The 12,603-nt window shown below is 40.0% G+C and overlaps 1 protein-coding gene and 2 non-coding genes across 4 annotated transcripts in view; all 3 read right to left on the bottom strand.

The window, feature by feature from the left end:
• Positions 1–12,490, bottom strand: part of SF3B3 (splicing factor 3b subunit 3) — a 43,345-nt gene extending 30,855 nt beyond the window's left edge. The window contains exons 1-7 of one of the 2 annotated variants that reach the window (XM_036088036.2): positions 12,470–12,490; positions 8,766–8,904; positions 7,207–7,533; positions 6,306–6,478; positions 5,615–5,756; positions 3,543–3,655; positions 528–665 (exon numbers count right to left, since the gene is read on the bottom strand). In XM_036088036.2, coding sequence (XP_035943929.1) covers positions 528–665; positions 3,543–3,655; positions 5,615–5,756; positions 6,306–6,478; positions 7,207–7,533; positions 8,766–8,835 — 963 coding nt within the window. In that variant the 5' untranslated portion in view covers positions 8,836–8,904; positions 12,470–12,490. Of the gene's footprint in view, positions 1–527; positions 666–3,542; positions 3,656–5,614; positions 5,757–6,305; positions 6,479–7,206; positions 7,534–8,765; positions 8,905–12,237; positions 12,392–12,469 lie in introns of those variants that run through there. The other variant, XM_036088035.2, reaches the window with a different exon arrangement.
• Positions 1,301–1,392, bottom strand: LOC118533079 (small nucleolar RNA SNORD111). The gene has a single exon (XR_004916047.1). It is a non-coding gene; the product is annotated as a small nucleolar RNA SNORD111 (small nucleolar RNA).
• Positions 6,826–6,905, bottom strand: LOC118533078 (small nucleolar RNA SNORD111). Its single transcript, XR_004916046.1, has one exon. It is a non-coding gene; the product is annotated as a small nucleolar RNA SNORD111 (small nucleolar RNA).
• Positions 12,491–12,603: the final 113 nt, after the last annotated feature.

Here is a 12,603-nt window from a genome sequence, read left to right as displayed (position 1 = left end):
ACTGGACCTTTCCAAAAAAATTTGCCAACTCCTGAGCTAAACAGGTATCTAAAAAATTGCTCAGTTGTTCACAGAGCTCCTCCATAGGATGAAAACAGTAACAGATCATGGGTATTACCAGTTTTCAGCAGAATCAAGAGTTTTTTCTTATTACTCACTAGAAGTGGAATTACTCAGTCTCATACATGAGACTCACACCAGAAATCTCTTAACCAGAGAAAACCTACATTCATATATCAGTTGCAAATTTTAAAAGCTTTAACACCTTAGAGAGCCACTTTTTAAGACATTATTTCCATTTTATTAACTTGTAAAGTATTAATTGTCCTATCTCAGAGTAGTTTTAATGAGAAGATGGTTTATAAAACCAGTTTGTAAACCTTAAATGTACACATAAATATCAGTCTTTAAAATAAGATTATTTAAATATATCCAAACTAGAATACCACAGGACATTTTATCAAACCAGACTAAACCTAACAAAAGTGTTTTTTCATTTTTTCCCTCTCCATCCATGGTCTGCTTACCATATCTTCATCTGTCTCCAAAGTGATCTTGAAGATATCGCCCTGCTCAGTTTGGGCCAAAAAGAAGAACATCGATTTGGTCTTATGGGTGGCAGAGCAAACAAAAATCATTCCTCTTTCAGGGTCATCCAGGTCATTCTAGCAAAGTCAAATACAGAACCGACAACTCAGAAATGAGTACTTCTTATTTAGGGAATGTAGCACCTTACCAACAGGGATCATACAGGTCACCCACCCAAGGCCTAGAGGTACCTGCAGTCTCTGTATATAAGGTTTGACCCAGAGCAGCCTGTTAGCCAAAAAATAAAATGCAATAGCCAAAAATTCTTGTCTACTATAAATGTGACAAAGCCTGTGTATAAAAAACAGCCACAGGGCGCCTGTGTGGTTCAGTTGGTTAAGTGTCTGCCTTCGGCTCAGGTCATGATCTCAGGGTCCTGGGATCAAGCCCCATGTCAGGCTCTCTGCTCAGCGGGGAGCCAGCTTCTCCCTCTCCCTCTGCCTGCCACTCTGCCTGCTTGTGTGCGCGCTCTCTCAAATAAATAGACTCTAAAAAAAAAGGGGGGCGCGCCTCGGTGGCTCAGTCGGTTAAGCGTCTGCGTTCGGCTCAGGTCATGATCCCAGGGTCCTGGGATCGAGCCCCGCATCGGGCTCCCTGCTCAGCAGGGAGCCTGCTTCTCCCTCTCCTCCCAGCTCGTTTCTCTCTAGGTATCTCTGTCTCACTGTCTCTCAAGTAAATAAATAAATAAATAAAAAGCCACAATTTCACTCTACATTCTGATCCAATGAGTACGAAAAAAACTTTCTCCAGAGAAAAATGTCAAAGAAAAGATGTGAAATTTAAAAGAGTCATCATTTCAGACTATAAATAAAAGTCTTACATGTCCATGATACTATCATCCAAACTATCCTTCATTAGCCTTGTTCCACATCATCTTCCTTAACTCCTACAAGGCAGCTCCTGAACTATGATTTTCGGTTTGTTTTTTTTTTACATTTCCAACATTTTGTATTTCTCCCACTGACTTAGCTCTTTGAGGGCAAAACATGTTTTATACTTTTTTGTAGTCCCAAAGCCAAGTACAGCTCCTGCAGCTCCCTCCTGCTTGTGTGTGCACGCTCTCTCTCTCTCCCCCACCCCTGACAAAGTCTTTAAGAAAAAAAAAAAAAAGAAAGAAAACCCAAATGCAGTAAAACATTAAATTGGCGAATCTTCTTTCTGTAGGTAAAAGGCAAACAGGAATTCGTCAATCAATGTCTGACGAACCAAAGTGAATTACTTCCCACCCCTTACCAAGAATTTCACTTGATAGATTTCTTCTCAGATTTTCTAAAATTTATGGAATCTTACCCAGATATCATATTATTAGATCAACTAAGTAAGACCTAAAAGGTTCAACCCCAGGAGCTATAAATTAATATTGAAAATATATAAAACGAGGGGTGAAAGAAGAGACTGAGGAAGCAGGGATGAAACAAGATTAGCTGAAACTGGATATACAGTTCATTAACTTTGCATGTGCTTAATAATGTCCACTGTTAAGATTAAAATCAATAAAACACCATTTTCAGGGCGCCTGGGTGGCTCAGTCGTTAAGCGTCTGCCTTCGGCTCAGGTCATGATCCCAGGGTCCTGGGATCGAGCTCCGCATCGGGCTCCCTGCTCCGTGGGAAGCCTGCTTCTCCCTCTGCCCACTCCCCCTGCTTGTGTTCCCTCTCTGGCTGTGTCTCTCTCCGTCAAATAAATAAATAAAAAAAAATCTTAAAAAAAAACACACCATTTTCAACCACTAATGTAGTAACTAAACTGAGGGGAAAAGCACTATGTGAAAAGATGTTAGGGAAAAGAATATTTACCAACTCAAAATTCACCCCATCTGCTTCCACACCAATTACAAAAAGGAAAAGGTACCTTCACAATTAAGAAGCACAGGCAGTAATCAATTTAACATCACCAACGAGACAAACCAACATTCTGTGCCCCTAATGTGATAGAGTGGGAAATGTCACCCCTTATGTAATGATTCTATCAAAAATATTAACATGGATATAATCATATGGAAAAATATGATGGGACAAACTCCAAGAAAATTAGCCTAGACTTTGAAAAAAAAGTCAATAAAAGACCAAAAGTAAACAAAGGTGAGACAAAATATTCTAAAGGGCAGTAAAAGATAAAAGGGAACTTTTGGGGACAATGAGAGAACTGGTATATGAACTGTACATAATAAGATAATTGTATTACACAAAACAGTACATTTCTTGGGCATGGTATTGGTAGTGTGGTTATGTAGGAGGAAAATTTCTTTTCAGCAGCTACATCTTACGAGATTCTTAGAGTGTCACGATAACTGCAACTTATTTTCAAAAGGTTTGTCTAATAGATATATCATAAGAAAAAACACCCAATGGACACCTGGGTGGCGTAGTCAGTTAAGCATCTGCCTTCGGCTCAGGTCAGGATCCCAGGGTCCTGGGATCGAGTCCCGCATCGGGCTCCTTGCTCAGCGGGGAGCCTGCTTCTCCCTCTGCCTGCAGCTCCCCTCTGCTTATGGGCGCTCTTGCTCTCTCTCTCTCCCCACCCCTGACAAAGTCTTTAAAAAAGAAAACCCAAATGCAGTAAAACATTAAATTGGTGAATCTTCTGTATGTAAAAGGCAAACAGGAATTCACTGTTCTATTCTTTAAAATTTCTTGTATGTTGGAATGGGGGAAAAAAAGACAAACAATGGAAAACAATATATCTCCAATAAATATGTCTGGCTTCTTCAAACTAGAAACTTACAGGAATTTCAAACTGATCGTCCACAGATTCTTCTGAAATGGAAACTGTTTTTTAATTCCCTTTCTCAAAGAATTTGTTTTGCTTTCACTAAAATACCAGCTTTATTAAACACAACATTTACAAAGAAACTAAAACCTCACAGCAAATAAACTAAGAGACTACACTGTAATTACAAAAAATAAATTAACTTCACAAACACCAGTATCTTTTCTTATGGCAGAGAGTTTTACCCGTCTCCTGGGAATTGGACAGCGGATATCCGGTTGGTCACCAAAGTTCTTGTAGGTGATATAGTTTTCAGAGCAGATTAATACTCCACTTGGACCATCTGACCCTCCGGGAACTATCAGAAAAAAACAGAACTTAGCAATGATTTAACATAACCATGAATTACAATTTAGCTTTTAATTCCTTCTCTCCTTCAGCATAATTTGGATGAAGGTGTAAGTGCCTGAGACTGAGAAACATTCAAAGTGTTTCTTTTCCCTGATACTAGCATAAGACAAGGATGGAATGCAGTTTGGGTAGCCTTAGCCTGTCCAGATATCTGATAACGCATCTAAAATTTTTAGCTCTGAGCCCAAAACTCAGTTCTCATCTTTAGCCCTATAACCCAACTGCATACTAGACGCTCTTACATGGATATTCCACAAGCAGCTTAAAAGTACATTGTATTCATAAACAAACTCAAGTTCCTCCCCAAATCTGTTCCACCTCCTGAGTCCTCCATCTCAGAGAACACCACAACCAACCAATAGACCAAACCAGAAACTTGGGTGTCACTCTTCAATTCTCTCTCTCTCCCCTCATAGCTCTATTTATTCTACCTTCTTAGCAGTGCTCGTGCTGCTTATCTCTTGGGTTTGTGAAACAGCTTCCTAATCTGGCTTATAGTCTTATCCTCTATTCAATTAGCCAAAATGTAAGCATGTATCTAAAATGTTCATCTTTAACAGGTTATTATTCCCCTGCTTAAAATCCTCCAATCACAACAAAAAATAAATAAAATAAAATCCTTCAGAAGCTACCTCCCCACCACAGCCCTTTAGTTGTACCCCAGCCCTTTTAGTTCTATCGATCCAATCACAATGAGCTTCTAGTTCTTTGAATAAACCACGTTTTCTTTGCACGTGGGCCTTTGTGCATCTCGTTCTCCTTATCCACAAAAGAAACCCCTTCCTCCACCCCCCTCATACATAACTAACTAGTCCTTAGGTCTCAGCATAGAGCTCTTCTCCAGAAAGATTTCTCTAACATATTCCTTTTCTTTCCCTGGGTTAGAGACCTCGCCTCATGACGATTTTCTAACTGTAAACATCTCTGAACGCCTACAAAAATCTTACTTAGCTATGATGCATTTAAAGCAGACTTCAATTTCTTAAAATTTTAGGTTTTGGTATTTATAACCATAACCAACATATAGATTTTTGTTACTAACCTTCCCCAGTTTCGATACTTAAGTTACACCAGGCTCATAAAGTAGTACAATTGCTTTTTTTTTTTAATTTATTGTTATGTTAATCCCCATACATTACATCATTAGTTTTAGATATAGTGTTCCATGATTCATTGTTTGTGAGGTACAATTGCTTTTATATTTTTCCTATCTCTGCAGAAATTTAAGATCCCTGAAAATTCTGGACCTTAAATCTTTTGGGGGAGGATTTTTGACTACTGCTCCGATTCCTCTAATGGATGCTAGTCTATTCAGGTTCTTAATTTCTTAAAGGGTCAATTTTGGGAACTGTTTTCAAAAATATTTATATTTTGCCCAAGTTTTCAAATTCATTTCATCTTTTCAAAGAATTGGGTTTTAATTTTTTTAATGACAGTGAAAGACTATCTACAGTAAAAAATATCAGAGCACCTAACAGTAGTCAATATTCCAAGCTGAGTGCTCTCCCCATCCTTTCTTCTCTGCCCCCATTAGAAGAGTCAACCACTACATGAACTTTTTTAACTTCGCCAAACCATAGACAAGGTAGTTAGATTTACTACAAATGAATTAGAGTTTCCAAACTCTATTAAGTAAACTCTCCTAGGTTTGCGTATAAAATGGGCCAAGCAAAAAGGTACAGAATAGCTCTGAGAAAAAAGTACCTGTAGGGGCACCTGGGTGGATCAGTCAGTTAAGCCTCTGCCTTTAGCTCAGGTCATGATCCTGGGGTCCTGGGATCAAGCCCCACGTTGGGCTCCCTGCTCAGTGGGGAGTCTGCTTCTCCCGCTCTCTCTCCCCACCCACCACTCCTGCTCTTGCTCTCCGCCCCCCCAAATGAATAAAATCTTAAAAGAAAAAAAGTACCTGTAATAAGAAAGTTGCCATGTTCCTCCAAAGGTTCACTGTATTTTCGGACCACATGATTTAAACCAAGGTCTAACTCATAGAAGGTAAGAGTCTGCTGGGTATTAGCTGCTGCTTCCCCTGTTGGATCATTGTCTGCTTCCTATAGAGAAGGACATTGGCACAAACACGGTATCAGGATCCCTCCATCTTACAAATGGGGAAGCAAAGGTCCCCAACAGTTTACCAAAGCTCACACTACTAGGTAATGGCAGAGCTGGAACAAGAACCTGGGTCTCCTATTTCTGATACCAGGGTTCCCTCTACTGAAAACTAATGCCTTTCATTCAAGGCAAAGAATGGTATGCCCCATCCTTCACCACCTCCCTGCAAAAAAAATCCCACATACAGTTTTACCTCCTTTTTCAGACAGCTCTTCCCCCAAAATGCCCTGTCTTTATAGGGAGATTGCTCAAATCAGGGTAAGGTGCTATTATACAGTTAGTTAAGCTGTGAAACATTCCAAAAAATCTTAGTAAGACATTTGGAAAACAGAAGATTTGTGAGCAGGAGAGCTGTAAGACATACACAAAGAAGAAAATAATGAGGAAAGCACTGAGGTGAATGAAAGAAACCATCGTGTGGGGGGAGAGGGGGAGAAGGAAGAAGGGAGAGAGAGGAAGAGAGGAAAAAGTCAATGAGCCCCCATTACCTCATAATCCATTTCCAGACAAGCAAACATTGGATTTTCAAATCCCACATCTACTCCGACCACATGATATACTAAAGTGTTCGCTTTGTGGGCCTCTAGGGGAGATGAAATGGTAAGCCGGGCTGCAGCATCTCTGTTCAAGATATACACCAATTTCTGTTTTTCAATGGCACCTATAGATAAAGGAGACAAAACAAATAAAATTTCCAGAAAATGAAAAGAAGGGCTTATAGAACAGCCAGACTCACATCACAATTGTTTCTTTAATATCATTAATAGCCAGCATTAACTCTACAAGTGTATTAACTTAGGATTTTGCTCTTAGTAAAACAGTCAACAGAATTTTACTCCCCGCCTTTCTAATAGGGATCTTAATATCCCACTAACTCTTCAAAACTTCTTAGCGTGCCCTAGATTTAATGATACTGGGAAACAAAACGATAATTCATAAAATTGCCAGCTTTATTCTCTGAATTAAATCTAATGATTTTGTGACTTGTCAGAAAGAGTTGCCTTCTGGAGGCCTGATCAGATACACAGAATTTTCTTCAAGAAATTTATCAGAGAAGAGACATGAATGTGAATCATCACTTCAGGCTGATGAAAGCAATCATATTCACTGCCTAATTATGTACAATCATTTCATCGTGGGCTTTTTGCTACACATGTAGAAATGGGAAAAACACCTAATCCAACCTGACAGGAAACAGAAAAGGTATGTTAAGACTATTCCCATTGTTTTAAAAGGAAAAGCAACTTTAAACCATGGCATTAATCCAAATATGATCCAAACTTTACCCAGGTAAGGAACTTACTGGCACACTGCCAAGAGCACAGCACTGTTACCCTAAATTGAGAATCTTAAGTCTCGGAGGTACACTTAATAGAGCAAGTCACTTACTAATCATAACAGCTCGCCCTTTGGGATCCACAGCTAAGAACTGGCCTGGAACAATGCGACGGCATCCACTCTTGCCAAAGGTTTCTTGGTGAATTTTCTCAAACATATTTTTAGATGGCTGGTATTCCAAGATAACAATCCGACCCGAGTCACTGCCAACCACAATGTAGTCTTTGGTGCCACCAGTCAGCCTAAAGGCCATGAGTGACCGGATAACACCAAATACTTCCACAGTGAGAAGAGTGTGTACTTTGCCAGTGTTGGGGTCAGGGCGAAGCAGCTCCAGTATCTTCCCACGGGAAACAACAATTTCCTGCTGTTTAGTTCCTAGATCACCAGAACAATAAAGATCACGAACAATCAGAACTAGTTCAAAAAGTAACCTGGATGGATCAAAATACCACTCAAGATAAATACAATTAAGTTGGGTGTTCAATACTTTAAGTTTTTTTATTCTATTTCATTCCTAGAATTGATATTTAACAGAAGTGGTAGCAAAGAAAAACTTTTTAAAAATGGTCACATGGGGCACCTGGGTGGCTCAGTCGTTAAGCATCTGCCTTTGGCTCAGGTCATGATCCCACAGGATCCCTGCTCAGCCGGGAGTTTGCCTCTCCCTCTCTAGGCCCCTCCTCCTGCTTGTGTGCACGCACGTGCACTCTCTCTCAAACAAAATCTTAAAAAAAAAATGCTCAACATAGCTACTTTTTAAAAACCTTTTTATTTTTCTAAAATTTGCCATCAATCTGCATAACTGGGAGTTGTCTACAAATGGTTATTAACATATGATGTTTAGCTTCATAAAATTAAGTACTTCCAAAGGCTCTTTCTAGCTCATCTTGAATGCTATTATACTAGAAAATCATTATTAACTTTTCGTGCAGTTTGATGGATTATCTCAAACAACTTCTAAAGCTGCTACCTAATATATACCATTTATTTCTAAACTCAATCCTGGCAGAGTTCACTTGCTTTCATAACTATTAAGGGTTAAGCCTCTGCCTTATCAAATCAAAACACATTTTAACAGCCAATTTGCTCCCATCTCTCCCTGCCTGCTATATAATTCCACTTGGATGTGTTGTCATCAATTTTTAAATGAATGTTTAAAATAACTAAACTCCTTCCCAAATTCCCTCTCTAGTCCCAACTAACCTGCTATCAATGTTACTGCCATTTTCTCCACCGCCCAGGCTCATATTCTTCTCTATCTGTCCCCACTTTCCTACTACAGGTCTTCACTATCTAATGCCTAAACGCCTTCCTCGCCTATCGGATATCCCACTCCTATCCACCCCAATCCATTCTCATTTGCTCATGGCCACCATTTATCAGGCCACCTTACTTCCCAAAGGTCCTCTCGGGGTCAGATAAGACCAAGTACTTCAAATGGCTTTGGAGAATGTAAAGCGTTATATAAATGATGTTGTCTAATGATTTAGAAATTTTTTTTCTATTATTTCAGGGAAAAAGTTTGAATCTGATAAAGGAATTTGAGGCATGAAACTAGTTAATCTCGAAAATGTTAAATTCAGAAAGATAGTAACTGGAAATCTTACCAGAAAAGTTGCCATGAATGGCAAAGCTGATGCCTGTGGCTCGCTGCAATGTCAGGTTGTATAGGAACATGATGGCAGCAACACTGAGATACTCACAACTCCACAGTCAGGCCTCAGTTATCACGAGACAAAACAAGCTCTAAGAGCACATAAAAGAAAAATATCAGCTGGAAAACTTACTTTACAGACATTTCTGTACAGGAACTTCTGGCTGAAGGCAGAACCCATACAGTAAGGCTTATTGATGAACAACGTATTTATAACTAGAGAGCATTCTATATGCCATGAACTATGCTGTATACTTTGCCTCTAATCCCTCAAGAAACCTATAAATAACTCATTATACTAATTATATAGATGAAGAAATCGAGGTTGAGAAATTAAATCACCTGCCTGAGATCAGTAACAAGTGGTAAAAACATTGGGATCTGTACCATTAACACACTGTTTGCCTTTACTGTCACAGAAACTAAGCAGCTCTACACGTACTTGTATTTGCACAGGCTATACACACACATGGTTCAGAATTCTTTAAAAGCACAGCAAAAAGCTCCTTCCATCCATTCCCCAGCCATCCAGTTCTCTTCCCTGGGGGAAGCAGTTTTACTAAGTTATATTATGTCCTTCCAGATAGTTGCTGCACGTACAAGCAAAGATATGTTAATACTAGATATTCTCCCCTTTTCAACTAATGGGTACTATATATTATACACTCACTCACATTATCCTGCAACTTACTTTTCATTACTTTACCTTGAAGATAGCAATAAACAAAGGGCTTTCTCATTTTCATTTTCCAGCCACGGAGTATTCCACTGAATTGGGTATATAAGGATTCATTTAGCCAATACCCTATTGATTAACATTTAAGTTTCCAATCTCTTGCTCTTATGAGTATTGCTGCAAAGAAAACATCTCCTACTGGGGCACCTGGATGGCTCAGTTGGAGGAGTGTGGAACTCTTGATCTTGGGGTCCTGAGTTCAAGTCCCACATGGGATGTAGAGATTATTTAAGTAAAAAAAAAAAACTTTAATTTTTAACATGGGCCTTGAACTCACGACCCTGAGATCAAGATCTGAGCTGACATCAAGAATCAAACACTTAACCAAGTGAGCCACCCAGGTGCCCCAACAAAAACTTAAATAAAAAGAGAGAAAAGAAAACCCCTCCTACATAGGCCATTTATACATGTAAGACTGTATCTTTAAAAGCAATCCCTAGAGGGACGCCTGGGTGGCTCAGTCAGTTAAGCGTCTGCCTTCCACTCAGGTCATGATCCCAGGGTCCTGGGATTGAGTCCTGCATCGGGCTCCCTGCTCACCAGGGAGCCTACTTCTCCCTCTTCCTGTGCTTGCTTGCTTGCTCTTGCTCTCTCTCTCTCTGACAAATAAATAAAATCTTTAAAAAAATTAATCCCTAGAAATGAAATTGTTGGATTGAGGGATTCATACATTTGTAATTTTGACACATATTGCCAGAGTACCTTTCAAAGAAACTCTACCATCTATATCCCCAGAAATGCACGAGTCCCTATTTCCCCACAACCAGAACTTTGCTAATCTAACAGATAAAACTGGTAACTTAAGCGTAGTTTCCATTTGTTTCTCTTATCTAGCTCAATATTTAACAATTAGAATTTAAAATTTAAATCTACTCACCATAAAAAACGAAAACTCAATTCCTACCATTTCAGGAGGACTCTAAAGAAGTATAGTCACATAAAGGATTCTTTTCATTAGATAAGACTGAAAACTGCAAACTGATGTGCCTTTACCATAAAATTACCCAGAACTACAACTATACAATTACTGCCAGAAAAGTTTTTTCAATTATTCAGAAATCTTGAAAAATCCAAAGTAACCACTGTGTAATTAACACAAAAATGTGATTTTGTTAAATGAGAAAAGAGAATTATGAGTAAATGACCTCATAAATAATAGTTACCCAGCTTTTGCCCAGCCCAGAAATGGTTAAAAGAGGAAAAGATCGAACCCTCCACTCTGGAAACGGGTCCCAAGAGATATAAATTTTCCTTCTTGAAACTAAGGAACATCTTTAACTCTATCCTAAGATGGGAGGGAAGAAGGAAAAGCTCTGAGGTGAAAAAAGAAGGGAGTGGGGAAATGACCTACAAAAAGAAAAATAGAGAAAATGCACTGACAGAGACACAGACATACACTCACATCCCCAGAAGGGCTTATACATTGTTCAAGTTCCAGGGAAAGCTGTTCTCAGCTTAAAGTCTGAGGAAAAAGCAAAGAATATGTTCTAACTGCTTTCAATTGAAAAGTAGTAATGTGGGGCGCCTGAGTGGCTCAGTCGGTTAAGCGTTTGCCTTCAGCTCAGGTCATGATCCCAGGACCCTGGGATTGAGCCCCGCATCGGGCTCCCTGCTCAGTGGAGAGCCTGCTTCTCCCTCTCCCTCTGCCTGCCACTCTGCCTATCTGTGCTCTCTCTGTCAAATAAATAAATAAAATCTTAAAAAAAAAAAAAAGGTAGTAATGTGATCAACTACAATTAAAACAAAAAAAGAAAGAAAAAATAAGAGTGAATGTGATTCCCCAACAAAAGTAAATTTATTCTACTGCATCTTGCTGTGGCTATAAAATGTCAAACAATTTCAAAACTGCAGTTATCAACAACAAATCTTATAATGAAACCCTATCATGTCAATATGATCAATGTTACAGGACTGACTATGCTATTAAAAAAAAAAAGGAAACCACAGGCCGCGTCAGAAGCCCTGAAAAGTTCCCCAGCCTACTCTTCATTCTTTGTAACTCCTGAAGAAGTCCGTGTACTTTCCAGTACCTTTATAACTGACGGCATCCATTACAGATCAGTCCAAAACTATAAGATTTATATACCAGGAACCACTAACGGCCAAAACTTGGTAAATTTTGTGATTCCCCTACTCCTACCTGTCTGTGATCACTACAAATTGCTGCCTCAATCCCTTCTCCTCGTGCCAAAGGAACATCATCGCATTCAAACTTCGCAAAGTCTTCAAAATAGATACTACTGTCCCCCACTTTACAAATGATAAACTGAAAATCAGTGAAGGAAACAGTTGCCCAAGTACCAAAACACGAATTCAAAAGAGAGAGTCTTGGCACCAAAAACTGTTTCCGTTATTTACGCTTTCAACACGCTGGGTCTTCCCACCTTACAGTTGGTGTGTCGTTTACGTCCATCCCGCCCCTTGTCTCACCCACCCCTGGACCTAAAAGCTGGGCAATTTCTGTAAGTCTGATTTTGATCGAGGCTTCGTTCCCACCTTGGAGACGGAAGTGGGAGCCGACTCCTGGAAGCCGTTTTCGTACCCAAGCATTCCCCTCCACCGCCTCTCTTGCCCCGACCTTACGGGCCTAGGCTGCTTCAAAGACCCCGGCCAAAGGCTAGGCCAATCCTCCTACATGACCGCTCCCTGCCTCCCCAGGCCCGGGAAAATTGGGAGGCTGCTTCTTTACCCTGCAGCAGGAAGGATGGCGTAGATATCCGACAGATGCGGAGTTCCTTCAAGGCCTAAGCCACCGCCAGCTTCAACCCTCCGGCGTCCGCCATTAGCTCTTAAGGCAGGGACCTTCCGGCGGGCGCGCGACGTATAAAACGTCTCCCGACCGGCGCCTGAAGAATATGTATGTAATTTTTTAAATGTTTCTGTCTTTCTTCGACACCACATAGAACATTAGTTAAACATACCTTATGGCCGTCACTTTTCCCAGGAGAACAGAAAACAAATAGACCTTTTAAAGTGTACTTAACAACAAAAAAACTACCCATAAATCCATCGGGCATTTTCTTGGGCAGTCGCAAAGACCTGGCGCGCAAACGAG

This window comes from Halichoerus grypus, chromosome 15 (assembly GCF_964656455.1).
Source record: "Halichoerus grypus chromosome 15, mHalGry1.hap1.1, whole genome shotgun sequence".
Classification (NCBI taxonomy): Eukaryota; Metazoa; Chordata; class Mammalia; order Carnivora; family Phocidae; genus Halichoerus; species Halichoerus grypus.
Note: the sequence above shows the minus strand (reverse complement) of the source record. Positions and strands in the feature narration are given on the sequence as shown.